The sequence below is a fragment of the Hippocampus guttulatus genome, chromosome 14 (genome assembly GCF_054856545.1).
Source record: "Hippocampus guttulatus isolate MCC_2025c chromosome 14, RoL_Hgut_1.0, whole genome shotgun sequence".
NCBI classification, from domain to species: domain Eukaryota; kingdom Metazoa; phylum Chordata; class Actinopteri; order Syngnathiformes; family Syngnathidae; genus Hippocampus; species Hippocampus guttulatus.
In genome coordinates, this window is record NC_141274.1 from 7,544,892 (window position 1) to 7,564,135 (window position 19,244).

The 19,244-nt window shown below is 42.9% G+C and overlaps 1 protein-coding gene and 1 long non-coding RNA gene across 2 annotated transcripts; both read left to right on the forward strand.

The window, feature by feature from the left end:
- Positions 1-364: 364 nt before the first annotated feature.
- On the forward strand, positions 365-5,490 carry LOC147194773 (zinc finger and BTB domain-containing protein 14-like). Its single transcript, XM_086129580.1, has 2 exons — positions 365-491; positions 1,873-5,490. Exon 2 carries the CDS (start codon positions 1,892-1,894, stop codon positions 3,065-3,067), a length of 1,176 nt encoding a protein of 391 aa, XP_085985706.1. The 5' UTR covers positions 365-491; positions 1,873-1,891; the 3' UTR covers positions 3,068-5,490.
- A 1,370-nt stretch (positions 5,491-6,860) lies between these two features.
- LOC147194774 (uncharacterized) lies at positions 6,861-18,514 on the forward strand. Its single transcript, XR_015102875.1, has 3 exons — positions 6,861-7,210; positions 13,311-13,438; positions 16,201-18,514. It is a non-coding gene; the product is annotated as an uncharacterized LOC147194774 (long non-coding RNA).
- Positions 18,515-19,244: the final 730 nt, after the last annotated feature.

Consider the following 19,244-nt stretch of genomic DNA (forward strand, 5'->3'; position numbering starts at 1 on the left):
GTGTATGCAGAGTGGTTAAGATTGCATGACTGTCTGTATCTTATGTGTTGTGTTTATTATTTTGTCATTTTATGTTAACTGTTCTTTTGATGGTGGCGCAGGCACCCACAGCGGCTCCTCTCTCTCCTGAGGAATGTAATTTCAACTGTGCTGTATGTTGCACATGTAGCACATTCAAATTTGACAGTCTCCATGCCACAAGCTTGAAGACAAAAGTAAAAGAATAAAATATTTTAAATTTTGTCTTGGAAAAGTCACCTGTCTGTCTGTCTAAGTCACAATTGAGTGAGTTGTACTTGTCTGAGTCGACGTGTGGCTGCAGTAGCGTCCCCGGTGCGCTTAGTGGCGGTAGAGCACATCAGCATTTCCTGTGCGGCGCGGCAGTCACAACAAGAAAGAGGAGGAAGAGGAAAAACGACGGCAGCAGCCAGTGTGGATTCGTCGTCGACTCGCCTTGCGTGACAACACGGGCAATCGCATTCGGGCTTCGGGTAGGAATCTTTTTCGTTTGGTCCGTCGAGTGTTCGTAGAATCGAAATGTTGTTTATGTTTCGAGTACGACCTCTTCTATGTTTCCGCGCTCGTTTCTCGACCCCCCCCCCCCCCACCTCACCACCACCACCACCACCATCTCCTCCTCCTTCCTCGGTGAACAACATGCCAGCGGAGCTTGTGCTTGGTCAAAATGGCTGGGCGCAGTGAAATGTGAAATATTCCCTCTCACGCGAGCCTCCGACACACTGTCGAAAGCCTTGAACGCATCGCGGAATAGAAATTAAAGTGCGTTTTGTTCGTGCCTCGCACTCGTCGCCGTTGACTTTATTTTGTTTGCATGTTTGTTTTGTTTCCCTGCTCGGAATATTTACCTTTATTTTTGTTTGTGTGTCAATGCGAGGGAGGCCGTTGTTTACCATTGTACGAGAACTACGAGTGAAGTCGATACGGGAGTTAAAGTACTTGGACTCGACCGTTCAGAGCTATGGGGAGAGTGGACGGGAGGCGAAAAAGAGAGTCCGGGCGAGGTGGGGGGCGGGGAGGGGGGTGGATATCGGGTGATCAGTGATAGAAAAGCGCCATCACAAATGAAAGGGAAGGTTTGATAGTGTTATTTTGGGTCATGATTAGTTATCTTGAAACAAAGCTCGAGGTGGCAGAGTTGAAGATACGAAGCTGCAGCGAGTTCAGACTGGAAGGTTTGGAGACGAAGCTGGAAGACGTTGAGACTGGATGGACTTGTAGAGTGGGGGCACAGAGGATCGGAAGCTGGAGATAGAAATGGACCCGCCAGGGACGAAATAAAAGAGATTTATGGGTGTAGTGAGGAGTTATTAAAACACTGCAAACCTTTTTGTACAGAAACAAATTGCAAGCATAAACACATGTTCCTGCTTCTTAAAAGGCGTTTATGCTGCGACCAAGATAGCCCTTAACCTTCATTCAGTCAATACGAAAGTTGAGGTGCCAAAATTGATAGATTATAATGGCAGTCAGAACGAGGAAGAGGATCCGGAGGCCCCGCGACTCCGAGTTGAATTGCAGAGGGAAAAGAAATGCTAATATTACGTTCAAGTAATACAACTGTTAGCCTTAATTAAACCCCGCAATTATGAAAAGTAAAAATTTTAAAAAAATTAAATACACATTAGCGTTGAAGCCGGATGTGTTGAATAAATAAATGTGGTGTAGTGCCTTTGTAAATGGATGTGCCTGTAAGAGGCGGGACCGATATGTGAGTGTCTTGGCGTGTGTAAAACAATCAATATATAAATAGCGATGAACAAACAAACTGTATTGTGGGGCAACTGTGTGGGATTCAGCTAAAAGGTAAAACATTTTGTCCAACTCAAGTTCACTCTGAACACTCATTTCCAGGTTGCTCCCATTCACCACCATGTCTGAATTGTTGCGCTACATCGACTACGACCACAAGGCGACCTTCCTGAAGATGCTCAACCAGCAGCGCATGGAAGGTGAGCACTGCGACGTGGTGGTGGTGGTGGAGAATATCGAGTTCCGGGCTCACCGCTGCGTCTTGGCGGCCTGCAGCAACTACTTCAAGAAGCTGTTCAAGAAGCAGACAGATGAGGACAACTCCATCGTAGAGCTGGACTTCATCCGCTCAGACATCTTCGAGGAGGTACTCAACTACATGTACACGGCGCGACTGGCCGTTCGCAAGAAGGACATCAACATGATGATGTCATCAGGCCAGATACTGGGCATCAACTTCCTGGACAACCTGTGCTCGCAGAAGCGCGAGCTGACCAACATGAAGACGCGCGAGAACCAGGCGCCGCCCGGCGACCACGGCATGCGCGCGCAAGATGCCATACTCAAGGAGCTGGCAATGGAAGAGGTGCGCAAGAACAGCTTCTACGACACAGCCATGGACGGCATGGGCGGCGCGGGGGGATCGCACGTGCCCCAGCCGCATGGCTACAACACGGGATTGAGCAAGGACCCGCACGCGCACGGCTGGGGCTCGTCGTCCTCCGGCGACATGAAGCTGGAGTACCTCCTCTACGGCCACCGCGACCACGGCTCGCTGCCCGGCGCCGGCGCCAAGCCGCTGGAGCACAGCGCCAAGAAGGAGCGGCTTCTCACCGCCAACCGGCCGTACGGCTGCGAGCACTGCCCCAAGGCCTTCACCACGGCCGCCCATCTCAAGGAGCACCTCAAGATCCATTCAGGATTCAAGCCGCACCGCTGCGTGGTGTGCGGCAAGGCGTTCATCCGTGGACCCGACCTGAAGCGGCACGAGCGCGTGCACAGCAACGAGCGACCCTTCGCCTGCCAGCTGTGCGAGAAGGCCTTCAAGCACAAGTCGCACCTGAAGGACCACGAGCGGCAGCACCGCGGCGAGCGGCCGTTCAACTGCGGCTCGTGCGACAAGGCCTTCATCAAGGCATCAGACCTCAAGCGCCACTGGAACACCATGCACAGTGGCAACCCGCGACGCCAGATGGCGCTGTCCCCCGCCGCCTCGCAGCACACCGCTGACGACCAGCGGGACTGGAAGCTGGAAGCGGCGGCGGCCGCCGCACACTCGCACAACTCTGACTGCTGAGACAGACATACACCATTGCGGGGGGGAAAAAAAGCCCATGAATGGCATTCTCGAAAGACTACTTCTTCTTCTTTGATGTTTTTTTTGGTTTCCACTCGTAAAAAAAAAAAAAAAAAAAATCGATGTTCAGTTTTTCTCGCAAAGTATCATTAGAATTATGGTCTCAATTACTTTTGTTTGTTTTACGGTGCCCAACAATGACCAAGGCGTTTAGAGGATACATTTTATGCCGCCCCCCCAGAATTGAACATTCTTGTCGTGTTCATTTCTAGACGATCATGGACACCGGTCACCTTCTCCACGTATAATTATCAGAAGGTATAATACCATGCAAATTTAATAGCTTTGTTCATTTTTCTAATTTAAAGGAAAAGGGATCCTAATAAATGTTATGCATTGTTTTTTCCAATGAATTATACAGTTTAAATAAAGTCTGCACACCCGTTCAATCGCCAGGTTTTTGTAATATTAAAAAAATAAAGAGATCAGGGTACATTTCAAAACTTGATGAATGTAACCTATAAGTACAATTCAACTGGAAAAAAAAACTGATGCCTTTGAAACATGACATAACTCTCGTGTCACAAAAATGAAAATCCTTTCAGAGGGTGTGCACACTTGTGCAACGTTATGTGGATTAATTGTTTTCAAGGTGTAGAATTTATACGGCATATTAGTGGTGGAAGTTTTTGAAATGTTTTCGCCATTTTTAATATCACAAAAACCTGACATTTGAACACGCATGTGTAGACTTGCCCACAATCTGTGTTTGTATATAAACTGGATAAGTTTGAATCCTGTTTTAAAGAAAAAAAAATCTAGATTTTCAAACGGTCAAAAAAAGACAACTGTTCAAAATTGTTTTATTTTTAAAGAATAGGAAAAAGCAGAATAAATCCTCCTTTTTTTTTAGATTTCAAATGAAACAATGTGATCTACTGTTTGTTCTCATACAATAACATTATGCTAACAATTTTTTACTCAGCTTTTTTTCTTTTCTTTTTTTGCTGTAAAGTAATGGCAACAGAATGAATTGTATGCATCTTTTTTCCATTCCCCATTCTTTCAAAAATCAAAAGAAAAACATAAGGCCTGCAGAATGAGCTTGTCTTTTTTTTTTTCCTTCCAGATCCTAACAGGTCAGTTCGACCGACAACATAACTGGAGGGGAAAAGAGTTCCCAGGCGTGATTCAGGTCTGGTCTCCTGACCTTGGATCAAAATAGACAAAGTTTGAAAGTGAAATGTTTTCATAGTTTGTCGCCTTTAACTTGAGTTGCATATATTCATGTGGGTGTTTTTTTTTTTGGTTTTCTTTAAATGGATGTGTTTAGTTAGTACGGATTGGTCGCACTGTATGATAAAGCGAAGTGACCGTTTTCTGCGTTTGTCACTCGGCGATAATACCAAAGCGTCGAGTCGCCTTTTGACGAATTTACTGTCATACAGTAACACACACGCGTCAACGGTCAGTGATGGACGTCTGTATATACTGTAGCTTACTTACCATAATTAGCTTGTGGCACAACTTAGAGTTCACAATGAGGAAATATGCACATACTTATATAAGAATCTAAATATAAATAACGTTGTCCCACTGCGACGCTTTGACAATAAAACACCATTTTGTATGTGTTTACTGTGTTTTTGTTGCTGTGTTCGGAGCGCACCGTTTAAGCGTTTAAGGCCACACACAAAAGGAAAGTCAAAGACAAATAGCAGATTGAAGTTGTGATTTCGTGACAAAACAAGCTGTACTTCTACCAGAATGAAGTCTTAATGTGATTTACCCCTCCCCAACTACTTTGTGTAACTTTACAAAAGAAAAACAAAGGAACTTTACTGAGATTTTTGTTGAAAAAATACTTTATTCTTGTATATTAATTGTCAGAAATCCTAAAAGTTACTACTGACCATGAAAATAATACCACTTGATTCTCGGAGCGAGACTTCCTCTAAAAAAATTAAGACTATATTCTTGTAAACTACAATTTTTTTCTTGATCAAAAAATGTTTGCCTATGTATTTTTTTTTCTTGATCAAAAAATGCTTGCCTATGTTTTCTTTAACATTATGACTGTTTCTCCAAATTCCAATTCCTATAATTTAACATATTTGTTTTGCTTTATGCCTTCCTTGTCATTTTCAGTATGGCCCTTGTATGCCTTCATGTTTAACAGTGCGCTCATGCTATTTTATTTGGTTCAATTGTTCCTGTAAATTAAAAAGCTAATCAGGGAATGAAAAAAAATCACGTCACCAAAGGTTTTACTATAGTCTAATATGATTTTATATAACTGACAGGTGAAACTCAACCCACATGATGCAAGTATATTTTTGTATATTTAATGACTTACTGCAACACTCATCTAAATATTACTTGTCATTTATTTTTGTTTGGAAGTAAAACAACAAAAAGCTCTACTGTCACTGTCTCCTGAATATGATTTATTTGTCATTTAAAAATAAAATCTGTAGCTTGATTTTGCTTTTGTTTTCAGAATTTAGACTTTTATTTTGGTCAAACTTCCGGCTGCTGCTGTTTGGTGGAAGAAGCTTGATGAATCACGAGGACCAGCTTGTGCTCTGTGGCGTGGGAATCGGTCACGCACATTGGGGGTGAAACACGGAAGGCTCGGCCGTTGTCTCGCGGCGACGCTAGGTGGAGTCCTTCGTTTATTCTGACGCGCTGGAAGACGACACAATGGAAACGCGTATTTGTTTTGAGCTTTCCTAACATTGGCCTTCATCGCCATCGTCATCCTTTTGTGGGCGGAAACAACGTCATGAGTGGTTGCGTTCTAAAAGACGACTCAACGGGATTCGATGAGCAAGGGTATAACGTCGCGTGAGCCGAAATACAGAGATATATGCGTGCGCACGCATGAGTACGTGGGCACGCATGCGTAATGACAGCTATCTTGTGTGCGTGCGTACTTGTTTACGAGCACGCTCTGGGTTCGTGCACATTCTTTGTAATGAGACGTTCTGTGAGAGTGACAGCCATCGCGTGTGGACACGCATGCGAATGTTCGCTTCGTTGCCAGTTAGGAAGGTGGATCGTGTTTGTGTGCGTGTATTTGTGCCTGTGCGCGCGTGTGTGTTCTTGTCTTTCTGTCTCAGTGTTGTATAACCTCTAACTCTAACATATCCCCCATTTGATATACAGCGGTGCCTCTATAAACGAGTCTTTTTTTTCGAGATAGAAGCTGTCACTTTCCCAATTTTTTTTGTATTGGGATGAGAGGAAAATTCAATGCGCTTCAAACCTCCGCCACTAGACGGCTGAAGCACACTTCACAACATCCAGGCACCAAACATTCACATTTGGTTTCTTTGCAATGGGAGGCCAGTTGGTCGCCAATGAGAGACTATGGCGATACGAATGACACTCGTATGTCAAGGCACTGATGTAAATGCATCTTGTGTATATGTGTGTGTGGGTGCGGCGGTCTTGCACACGCAATGTGTGTGTGTGACAGCGTGTACAAAGTTGAGTGCGTATGCACACATTCCTGACGACATGAGCTGTCGTGGAGCTGAAAATGTGAGTTTTTCTTCCGAGTGTGTCACATACGATAGATATATTGCCTGTTTGTTGGCCTGTATTTCTCTCATAGGGTGGGACCAATAGGGTGGTGGTGGTGGGCCAGGACATACACCTGAACAGGGGGTCAGTCACTTCCCCCACCCCCATTCGATACATTTGCTGGAAACAAAACAGACCACAATTGTTTGCAAATATTTTCAATCTATATGAATACACTACAAAACGGATATTATTTAATGTTCAACCTGGAGGTGTCACAAAAAGGCATTCCCTTGATCGGCATTCATTTTATTATTTTTTTTAAACGCAGGTTTCACGAACAACCCTTAATTGGTTTTGCGCGCCCTGTGCGTGTCTGTGAACTGTGCTCTTCCTTTTTTCCCCCCACTTTGGCCTCTTAGGGGCAGTGTGTTGCACACATTCATATAACACACCGATAGTACATTGGTTAAATGGCTGGAAGACACGGACGAAGAAGAAATCAACCAGTTTGGTGCAAGAAAGGACGAAGATTATGTTTAGGCTGAAGGCCACTCTGAAAGTAATCATAAAATGAAGATAGAAACAGAGAAAAAGAGGAGTGCTTCATTGAAGGTGAGGAGTGACCGTAAACAATGAAAAAAACAATTTACTACTCTCTTTGGTTCAGTGATGACAAAGCATTCGTGAATCTCTTACTGCCTTCTTTTAAAAAAAAGTCAAGTTTCATCTGCAGTGCTCCGACATTTGTGCTAAAAATGCGGCTGACCATCCTGACAGTCAGTTTCGCCTTTTCTTCGCAAACGCCAGTATGCTAATAAAAGTAAATATTGTTGATTACTTTTGATCAGATCGGGACAATAGTCCCACAGTAGTAGTCATCCGCAGTCAGTTTTGCAGGACTGCGAGGTCGGAGTGAAATTAACGTGATTGTCATCTAATGTAAATTCACGACTGTCTGTTGGGGGAGGACACTTTACAATGAAACCTGGAACTCATGCGATTAATCACGATTAATTGTTTAAATCGACGGACACCCCAAGTTCCAACGGATGAGCGTTGTAGATATTTTTGTATATATCTTGCAAATCATTGTATTCAGTTTTTATTGACGCTTTAACAACACCCCAACTTCACTGTCTGTTGTGTCTATTGTGGTGTGGCAAAATTTATGCCAGAGCGGTAAATCAATTGTGCAATTGAACACCCATTCTTTTCATCATCAGTCTGTGTAACTGAGTTTGTTGGTGTGTGTTCTGGTCTTTTTGTTTTTGTGTGGCCCGACAGTACAGTACCCGTGTGTGTGTGTGTGTGTGTGTGTGTGTGTGTGTGTGTGATAGAAATACATTGAGAGCATTGGTGCACACAAATTCTTGTCCCGCATGAGTTTGTTTGAGACCCTGAGGTTTGTCATCTTATCTTTGTGTGACTTCTTGCCTTTTACCATGCGGGCAAAAAAAAAATTCAGACATGCTAGGATGAGCTCCTTTTCACCTTATTAGAATGTATGCATATGTTTTTGCATGGGTGTGTGTGAGTATGTGTGTGTCTGTCAGGCATGCACACACACACACGGTTTCCATTACTGGGACCGGCGTGGTTCCCTCGGCCCGACCACAAGCCTCCTGTCTCCACTGAGGCTCCACCCAGCTCCGCCACAGACTTCCCAGAAAAGAACAGCGTCTAATTAAAAAAAAAAAAATACACACACACATACACAACTTTAATTACATTCATCCCTCTCTCACATCCATGTATACATGCACATATACAGTACATCTATATCAACAAGTGTAGACAAACAATTCCGTGTGCACCAAAGCCTGCACTTTTCACCTTGCTGAGCGGCGCATCGTCTCCTGTGATCATCCACCGCATCCCTCAAATATTCGGTTTGACCAAAGCAGATTAGAAATGGTGCAAGAAGCAAACATGAGCATGCGCGTGTAATCAAGTGATTTGCATTGTGGCGAATGGTATCATAGAGTGATGGGCAGCAAAGATGGAGAAAATAGACTCTTGAGGAATGGAACAGACGCACAAGTTGCAGTGTTCAGCTTTATTGATGAAAAAATGTTTCACAAAACAATTCGCAAATGATTCAAAATAAAATATTTAAAACATCAAATGTGATCTCCCCCAAATTAAAAAACAAAATTCGAACAAAAAGATACATAACATAAATGGCCAAATACACATACACAAAAAAACCAAAATGAAAAAAAAATTGCAACCAGCCTGACATAATCTTTCTCAACTCCCGGGAAATGTGTAAAAAGTAAACAAGCTTCGCTCCAATTCCAATTTGCTTCAAGTGAGATTTATATTTAAACCCAAGTATTTGTATACACATGCAATCTCCTTTTTGGTTTGTCCCCACATTCATCGCTCACCTCCTCGTCAATGTTGAGATAAGTGCAGGAGGGGCTCCAGGCACAGTGCACGCCGTTGTCCTCCCTGCCAGGTGTTCTCACTCTCAGCCACGAAGGAGGTCTGCCGGTCTCGTCGCGCTTAATGAAATTCCCCCCGGATGACGCTGCCATGACCCCGTGTGACCTTTTGAAAGGAGAAAAAGTCAGATGACAAAAACGATAAACATATTGAAAAGTGTTGAGCCCGTTTTGTGCCACTCTTCAAATTGTGCCTCGCTTCACTTTCAACGTTCACTGGGGCAAATTGGCAATTGGGAAATGTTGTATGCGCTCGCACTAGTCTAAACACAGCATTCAGATTAAGATTGCGTTTGTGGACTCTAAAACCGATCAGTACACCTCTTTATCTTTATTTTATCATTTTTTTAATCCATCTAGGGGGCGGCTATTTCACCTTGCTGTTGACTGGAAATGACATCACAGTGCGCAAGGGTTCACTTTGCGAATGTCACATGACCAAGCCCGGCAAACAGGTGGGTCGTGATTGGTTGTTCGCTGAGCCTTAAGCTCTGATGTCATTTTTAGTCAACGTGAAAACATTGTGATGCAAATCCCAAGTGGCCAAGAAAGTGCTCTCCCCACATACCCCCCTGGCCCCCCCCACACACACAGACACACTTTATATTTTTTAACTTATATTTGGATATGTCATAACCTAGATTTTTTTACATTTCTGTCTAATATTTGTACTCAATTTTATTTTAATTTAGGAAAATATTTTGTTTGTGTATTCAGCAATATATTTGTAATATTTTTGACTAGTTTTTTTATTGTAATATGTTTGCATTGTTTGGATTTGTGTATTTTGTTAAAAAATAAAAATAAAAAGCAGTAAAGCCACAGAAATCAGTTAAGATTCCAACCCAGAACCTCAGAACTGTGAGGCAGGCACTCTTACCACTCATCCAACTCGGCTGCAGCAATTTCCTTAAGGGTGAGAACACGCCTAATTATCTACATGGTGATTAACTTGTCTTTTTTTTTTTTTAATGTTTGACTCCGCAACATGTGAACTGCTTTTCTATTATTTTATTTTTTTCCCCACTGGGAAAGTTTTGTATCTTGTCAACATTGCTGGCCACAAATTAATGTGAGTCGTATGTGTGTGTTTGTAGCTCCGATTCTAAGCTAAGAAAGTACAGACAAACACAGCCAGAGAGGATTTAAACTTTGCCGCATGTGTCTCATTGAATCACATCACAAAGAGTTGGAAGGCGGCCGCAAGAGTGAACAAAAGATGACAAATGACAAAAAGACCCCAATGTGCGTGCATGTGTGTCTGTCACACCGCCTTTGAGTGACCCCCAAAAAATGGCGGGTGAGGTCACGCAGTTCATTAGCGTCTCTAAAAATGAACTTGGGCGCGCGGAGACTTTGAGAGGATGAGACAAGTGTCTGACGACGACTTGGACGCGCTCCTTCCGCCAGATGACGGGCAAGGCTGCGCCAGGACGCGAAGCCGCGGGAATGTTTGGAAAGCCGATGAGGTGTCGGGGTACGCGGTCACATTTGATAGCCGACCCATCTTAACATTCACGCTCATCTCAACAAGTCACTAGAAAAACATCATCCATGGATGTTCTGGTCGCAGATTGAAGTAGCACTTTGTAATATTTGGACACAGATGGAAAATTTCCGTCCCTGATAGTTTACTTGCCTGACTTCAGTAATGCAGAGTAAATTTGGGAATTTTAATAATGATATTTTTCCAGTGATACCGCTAGCATCACGATACAGTCATTGCACACTCTCTCTCTCTCTCTCTCTATATAATTCCTCGTCTCACTCCTCGGGTGGTGTCCGTCCGTCCCTCATTCAGCTCGGGTCCTCTACCAGAGGCCAGGAACCTTGAGGGTTCTGCGCAGTATCCTTGCTGTTCCCAGCACTGCGCTTTTCTGGACTGAGATGTCCGATGTTGTTCCCGGGATCTGTTCAGAATCAGAATCAGAATCATCTTTATTGGCCAAGTATGCAGTTGCAACCACTCATCCAGTTTGGGGGTCACTGCCCCGAGTGCTCCGACCACCACAGGCACGACTGTCACCTTTACCTTCCAGGCTCTCTCCAGCTCCTCTCTGAGCCCTTGGTATTTCTCGAGTTTCTCGTGTTCCTTCTTTCTGATGTTTCCATCACTTGGGACCGCTACATCCACTACAACGGCTTTCCTCTGCCCTTTATCTATGATCACGATATCTGGTTGGTTCGCCATTACCATCTTGTCAGTCTGGATCTGGAAGTCCCACAGGATCTTCGTTCTGTCATTCTCCACCACCTTCGGAGGTGTTTCCCATTTTGACCTTGGGGTTTCCAGTCCATGCTCTGCACAGATGTTTCGGTAGACTATGCCAGCCACCTGGTTATGGCGTTCCATGTAGGCTCTCCCTGCCAGCATCTTACACCCTGCAGTTATGTGTTGGATCGTCTCAGGTGCCTCTTTGCACAACCTACACCTTGGGTCTTGTCTGGTGTGGTATATCTGGGCCTCAATGGCTCTGGTGCTCAGGGCCTGCAAATGAGCAGCCAGGATGAGTGCATCTGTGCTGTCCTTCAGGCCATCCCTCTCTAGCCACTGATAGGACTTCTTGAGATCGGCCACTTCAGTTATGCAGTTATGGTCCGGTGGTACATCCCGTCAGTGTAGGGGCTTGTCCTCCCTCCCATGATGGTCCCTCTTCCAGCGCCTCATCTTCTGTTCCCCATTGTCTGAGGCATTCTCTGAGTACGTCATCCGTTGGAGCCTTCTCCTTGATGTATTCATGGAGCTTGGATGTTTCATCCTGGGCAGTGGCTCTCACACTCACTAGGCCCCGGCCTCCTTCCTTTCGGCTTGCGTACAGTCTCAGGGTGCTGGATTTGGGATGGAACCCTCCGTGCATGGTTAGGAGCTTTCGGGTCTTAATGTCCGTGGTCTGAATCTCTTCCTTTGGCCACCTTATTATTCCTGCAGGGTATCTGATCACTGGCAGGGCATAGCTGTTTATTGCCCGGGTCTTATTCTTGCCATTGAGCTGGCTTCTTAGGACTTGCCTCACTCGCTGGAGGTATTTGGCCGTAGCCGCTTTCCTTGTTGCCAGTTCGAGGTTGCCATTGGCTTGCGGTATACCGAGGTACTAGTAGCTGTCCTCAATGTCTGCTATTGTTCCTTCAGGGAGTGAGAACCCTTCAGTGCGGACTACCTTGCCTCTCTTAGTCACCATCCGACTACATTTCTCAAGCCCGAATGACATCCCGATGTCGCTGCTGTAGATCCTGGTTGTGTGGATCAGGGAGTCTATGTCCCTTTCGCTCCTAGCGTACAGCTTTATGTCATCCATGTAGAGGAGGTGACTGATCGTAGCTCCATTTCTGTTTTATTATATATATATATATATATATTCATCTTTGAACTTTTATTTCCTGTCCAGTGAGCCTGCAACACTCACGGACACGTGACATGAACATTTTGCATGCATGTGTGTCGCATACTTTGGTCGTCCCCCCCAGCTCCCTTCCCATCACAAACAAAAGCTGCAGCACATTAACGCTTGAACGTCCACCAATCCGATTAGCTTCCCGCTAATACTTTTCTTCTGTTGTGTTCTTCTTCTGGTCCCCATCTTGTTTGAACCGCTTCAAGAGGCGGATATTCTGCAGAGATCATTCGCATTCCTACATGTGCCACTGAAGGATATATGATGACAGCAAACGCACTAGAGAATGAATGTCTGTGTGTGCGTGTACGTACGCAGAAGCTGTATCGTGATCGATTTCTCTGGAGGGGTCCCTAAATAAAAATAAATTCACCGTTTCATGATGCTGTCGCCATTGTTGGGAAACATGATATTGCTTTGTGACTTTATTCCAATACTGTATATCGATTATCTAATCGCGGTATCATAATTGCCACATAGTCACAATATTCTTGCTGATATTCTTTTATGGAATTCTTCTAAAATATTGATTCATGACAATGGCTGTATCATGATACTATCTCGATTGTTATCCAGTCAGTTATCTTATATTTTTGGGGGAAATGTCGCTATAATATCATATATTTTTCTTCCCTTTGTATTTATCCATCCATCCATTTTCCGAACCGTGTGTGTGTGTGCGTGTGTGTGTGTGTGTGTGTGTGTGCGCGCGCGCTCTGATGTAGTCCAATAAAAAGTATGTTGGTGTAAGTGGATCCAAAGTGCTGCTTTAAGACTTTTCCAGACTCGGCCACAGCGTCGTGCCAGCGGTCCATTTGATGTGGACCACTGCTGCCAATTGAAGGATTCCTCTTTTTGCCTTTCCGTCCTCAGGATCAAAGCTAATCTATTTGACTGGGGCCTGCTGTCGCCACGACAACCAAGATCACAGACAGGAAGCTTCACGGATGCTTGTCATCAACAATGACACCACTCTGCAGCCGCGGACCCTCCGAGAACAAGTGCCCACCCCCCTCACACACACACACCCGCCACCATGTTAGTGTGCATGTGGGCGGTGGGGGTAGTTGGGGGGTGGGGGGGGGGGGGGGTTAATTCCACAAAGTACACCTTCTTCCGGTCTTTGCATGTGTGTGTGCGTGTGTGTGTTCTGCTTGACAAGGCATGTGTGTGTATGTGGTCCATCTGGATGTCGCCTAGTTTTTTTTTTTTTATATATATATGTTCAGTCAAACACAAGGGAAAAAGTTTTTTTTAGTCAAACCTGAATCATCACTATTCTTCAACTTTTTTCAAAATGTAGTCAAAGTCTCCTGTAATTAGTGTCTCCTCAAAGTGAAGCATTTTTATTGCTGTAGTAACTTGCCAATGCTGGCATGGTAGAGCGATATTTGGGAGGAAAAAAAATCCATACAATTTTTTGGGGGACAAATTAGATGTAAAGCGGTCATCGAACGAAAACCGTGATGCGCTATCACAATATGTTTCTTGTTTATCTCAATCGTAACAGGACACAGCAATTACAGGCTAGTTGATATAGAAGAAAAACTTGTTGTATTTTCTATTCACGCTGATTGTATCACGATACAGCTCTAATCGTTGGACCTAAAAATCAAAACTGTCCTAATGCAGCATGTAAATTGCTATAGTGGAAGTAAACCCCAATACAGTATTATCACAATGTGGTTCAAGTGATACCACTGGTATCATGATACAGCAATCATCAGTGTATTGAAAGAAAATCGCAACACATTTGCATGTTGTTTTATACAATGGAAAACTTTATAAAAGAAAGCTCTTACCTTGTCATCTTGATTTGTGCTGTAATCGACCTGTTGCAATCACAATCATTTTCCGATGTTTATCATAGTACCAGCACACAATAATAACCAATTAAAAGAAAATCACGATATGACAATACATTTCGAATGATACCGATAGTATCATGATACGACGATAACTGATAAAGAAAAAAAAATAATCCGGTATTGTTGCATTATTTTACAGACGATAGATAGAATATCATTCTACAGCGATTGATTGATGTATTGAGAGGAAGCAATGGTCATGGCATTGCAATGTTTTCCCAGTGATATCAATAGTATTGCAAAAATTGAAGTTTGCTATTTTTCCATTGATACAGGAATTGCTTGATTTATTGTTATACATTGCTGTCGACAATTTTCCAATGATACCGATAGTATCACGATACAGGTGCATTAGTTCAATGATGACATGTTTCAAGGCTGATAGATAAATGTATGGTGTCTCAGAAGGGTCATGAATAATGGTTGGCCATCGTTTAAAAGAGAACCTGAACTTTACTTCTGGGTCCCTTTGATTCTCGATGCCCACATATGAGGTTGGGAATGTTGGTGGTCAGACAAAGCAGCATTGTGCCCATGTGCTATCTCAGTAAGGATGTGTGGCGTTAGTGTCCGGGCGGTCAACCAGGGTGGGAGAAAAAAACAAAACAAAACTTCCAAGTCGCCATTTGTTATTTTTATTCGTTAAAAGTGTCCGAATGCAGACAACGACAAAAAAGACATGAAAGGAAGAAGTTTTAAATAGTTGTTGTTGACTGTAATGACTTTTCCATTGTTGCCCCCATTGTGTGTAATGTGTGTAATTAGCAGCGCGGCAATAAAACATGCTGTCGCTGTGAGCAGAACTAAAATAACACAAAAAAAAATATATATATATATATATATATAAAACATTTAGACAGCCTGCGGTGGCTAAGTGGAGGGGGGGGGGGGGGCACAGCTTGAAGAACTGAGGCCAGACAAGCGCTGCTGTCATAAAACCTGCTGGGAAATGTAGTTCAAGGCATGTGAGTACCTGACTAGCATGTACTGTATGTGTTTTCATAAACATCAAAGACGATTCAGTCTTCAATGAACTAAATGTTTGTAAAAGGCAGTTACTCCTTCGGTGAACACAACGTACGCATTTCAAAGACATTTTTGATGAAGACAACTTGGCATTTTTATGTTCATCAACCGTCAAAGACGATTTTGCGTTCCATTAAGCTAGCATACATTTTTGTCAACAAGGTGAAACTTTCGTAAATTCAGAACTTGTTTTTGTCAACATCATTGACAAATTGCTCTTCGATGTTTTCATAGACATTTAAGACAACAAATCTAAAAAAACTCAAGGAACTTCGGTATTCATTGAGTAAATTGGAATCTACTTACATTTAAGATAATGAATACGTTTTAGCGTACATCAGACACCCTGGATTTCAAGGAACCTTACATACTTTTTCATAAACTTTTAGAATAATTTTACATTTGAACCGAGCGAATGAGCTGTCCCAGTTTTTTATTAAAACCAAAAAACCCCACAAATTTGCATCTTCAGTAAAATCAAAACGTCTTTTTTCAACAAGTCGTTCTCTTGCGTGATTTGGGGGGGACGTATGTCAAACTCTGGGGAACTCAAGAAAAAAAAACTTTCCAATGTGTACACGAGGGCTGTAAAGATACACTCCGTCGGAATGGTGGGAATTGTGTGACTTCATGCATTTTTCCATTTCCAAGTGTCGATGCGAAGAAGAACATCAAGGAGACATCAGCGACACATCTGTTTCTTGTTTTCTCAAGTTGGATTTCCCTCCGCCAAACCTTCCGTCTTCCCTGATGACTTGATTGTTTACCTGCTCCTAAAACACGTTTGTCCCCTAATCCTTTCTTCTCTTTTCTCTCTTTTTTTTCTCCATTTCTTTTTTGGGTGGACTTTTTCCTGACTTTTCCACAAGGCACAAAGGAGCCTGTAGATCATCTGGTTCCTTTTGCGCCTGCGGTTGCAACAGTGAGAAGGCCACATCAAAGCTGGCTGTCAGAGAGCCCGCAGAAGACGACGACGATGACGAAGAAATCGAAGAGGGGGAGGGAAAAATCTGGGACAAATTCTGGTGCCTCACACATACACACACACACACACACACACTGGTAATGTGTCTGCATTGGTGGAAACTCTGGAAGAAAGGATGGCTCCCATGTTTGGCCTTGGCATCGACAGATTTGGGATAACAGTTTGAATGTCGTTGAAGACAAAAAAAAGAATCATTCAAGATTCTGAATTGTCTTTTCAGATTCTAAAAATATAGATAAAATATAAAAAATGTCCCCTAGATGTGAGCTGGGCTATAGGGGTGGTCAGAGAGTGACCATGGGTGGCCAGGGTCCAACCTGGCCACCATGTAGCTCAGCCCCTGGGTTTAGGCATGTAAAAATAGTACATTTCCTTGTTTTGGTTTTTTTTTTGCCTGTTATTGATACTTGATTCATACGCTTAGCATTTTGCTACAATAGCTTTTTCATCGACCAGAATCCTGTGCGAGCGGGTAGCTCCAGCAGCAGCAGCCAGTATCGATCCAGATTCGCCTTTCAAAACACAACATTGTCTTTGATTTTTTTTAAAATAAAACCAAATAATAATAATTATATATTTGTTTAACATGAAAATGTTTTCTGCACCATCAAAAAATATACTTTTTGTTTTTTGATTTGAATTATATATAATTTGAAATTATAATTGTATAATTTTAAATGGAGAAGGTTTATGTGTAAATAAATAAAACCAATGATCGCTATTATATCTATTATAATAAATAAAGTGAACGAAAATTTAAAATTGAGCAAAATAAAATACATCAATAACTCACATAAACACGTGTTTAAATAAAAAATAAAAATATATATAAAATAAAATAAAATTGTAAAAATGTAGCGCGGTATAAACTTCGGTATGGACACAAACAAATTCCACTCCCAAAATGTTTTAAAAAAATTAAAAGTTACAGATAAAACATATATAATCTTAATTGTATGCAATTAACTGCAGAATGTGTATATATATATATATATATATATCCATCCATCCATCCATCCATTTTCCGAACCGCTTGATCCTCACTAGGGTCGCGGGGGGTGCTGGAGCCTATCCCAGCCATCTCCGGGCAGTAGGCGGGGGACACCCTAAACCGGTTGCCAGCCAGTCGCAGGGCACACAGAGACAAACAACCATCCACGCCCACACTCACACCTAGGGACAATTTAGAGCGTCCAATCAGCCTGACATGCATGTTTTTTTTGGAATGTGGGAGGAAACCGGAGCACCCGGAGAAAACCCACGCAGGCCCGGGGAGAACATGCAAACTCCACACAAGGAGGCCGGAGCTGGAATCGAACCCGGTACCTCTGCACTGTGAAGCCGACGTGCTAACCACTGGACTACCGGGCCGCCATATATATATATATATATATATATATATATATATAAACATTTTCTTGCATCATAGATGCTACTGTATGTGACGATACGGTATTCACAGAGGAAAATGAAAGCCTCAGCGCGGAGGTAATGACAGAGTTGCGGGGTGCATGAAAAGGACGCACACGCAAACATCAAGAGAGGCATGAAGATCAAATGTTTCCGGGGGCGTGCTGGTATGTTTTGACCTTTGAGCAATTTAGCTGTTTATCAAGTTCAAAAAAAAAAAAAAAAGACAAGTAGAAGAAGAAGCGTGGGCGTACCTGCCGCTCAGCACTGCTCTTTATGTTGTGCCGGGACACGTTGGGAGCCGTGTTAAAAGCCCGCCTGTTATATTAAGAACAGATGAAAGCGATGCGGGTCCCAGCGAGATGTTTCGTCACTTCCAAAAGCTGCCAAGAATTGTTTCTCTTCATGATAGAATAAACATATGCAAGATGTGTGTGGGTTTTTTTTTAACACGCCTCGTTTCCTGATGAAAAAGAGGCAACTGCGACTCAAACTTGTCCTTGAAGTTTCAAAACTTGTGTTTACAAAAAGTGTCTTTGACGTCAAAGAACACATGAACCTTCAATTGTCTTTGATGGTTACCAGAAAGATTTAAGTTCATTGATGACTCTGAATCGTCTTCAAAATGGACGGAAGAAACGCATGTCAAGCTCACCAAAGATTAAATTGTCGGATGATTAAACAATATGAGCTTCATCAAGGACTTTGAAAATATTTTTGATGTTTGCGATCAAGTATGTTGCTCATATTAGCTTTGTTGTAAACATTAAATCTTTGGTGAAAATGTTACGGCCGTTGAAGACTAAATTGTCTTCAAAGTTTATGGAAAAAGAGCACGTTGGGACTTTGATGTTTACAAAATGTTCGGATCATAGAATATTTGGAAAATGTTTTTTGATTTTGATTTAAAAATACATTTTCTTCGTTACGTGAAAGTGAAATTTAGCTGAAGACTCAACGGTCTTTGGTGTTTCGGAATGCAAAAGGAAACGTATTCAACAAAAGTTTCTGAAAACAATGCTAGTTTGAAGAAATAGTCTCAGGTTTTGATGAAAAAGTATGCTAGGTTTGTTATATGCTACGTTGTACATTGAAGACTGATGTTTATATGGAAAGTATATGGTAGCTTCACCCAAGTTTACGAAAAGCCTCACCAAATGCTTTTCATGAAAAAGTATGCTAGCTTAGTTGTATTTTAGCCCAGCTGACTTTGCGCAGTTGTCGGGGTACACCCTGAACTGGCTGCCAGCCCATCGCATCTTCGGTTTCTTTCATTGTCTTCTCAATCGTCTTTGATGTTGATGTAGTGCCACCAAAGACTAAATCATAAATTTGCTGCGTTTGTTCTCAATTGAAAAGAGCGTCAACGCTCGCTAAGATGGCGGTTGTCTTTCCCACTCCCGCGCGCGTTGCAATCTGCCGAGCAGGTTTCGCAGACTCGGATTTGCTCCGATTGCTCCCACGTGTTTTCCGGCGTGTTCTCGCAGGATGGCACAGCATCAGCTCGCGTGTTGGCCG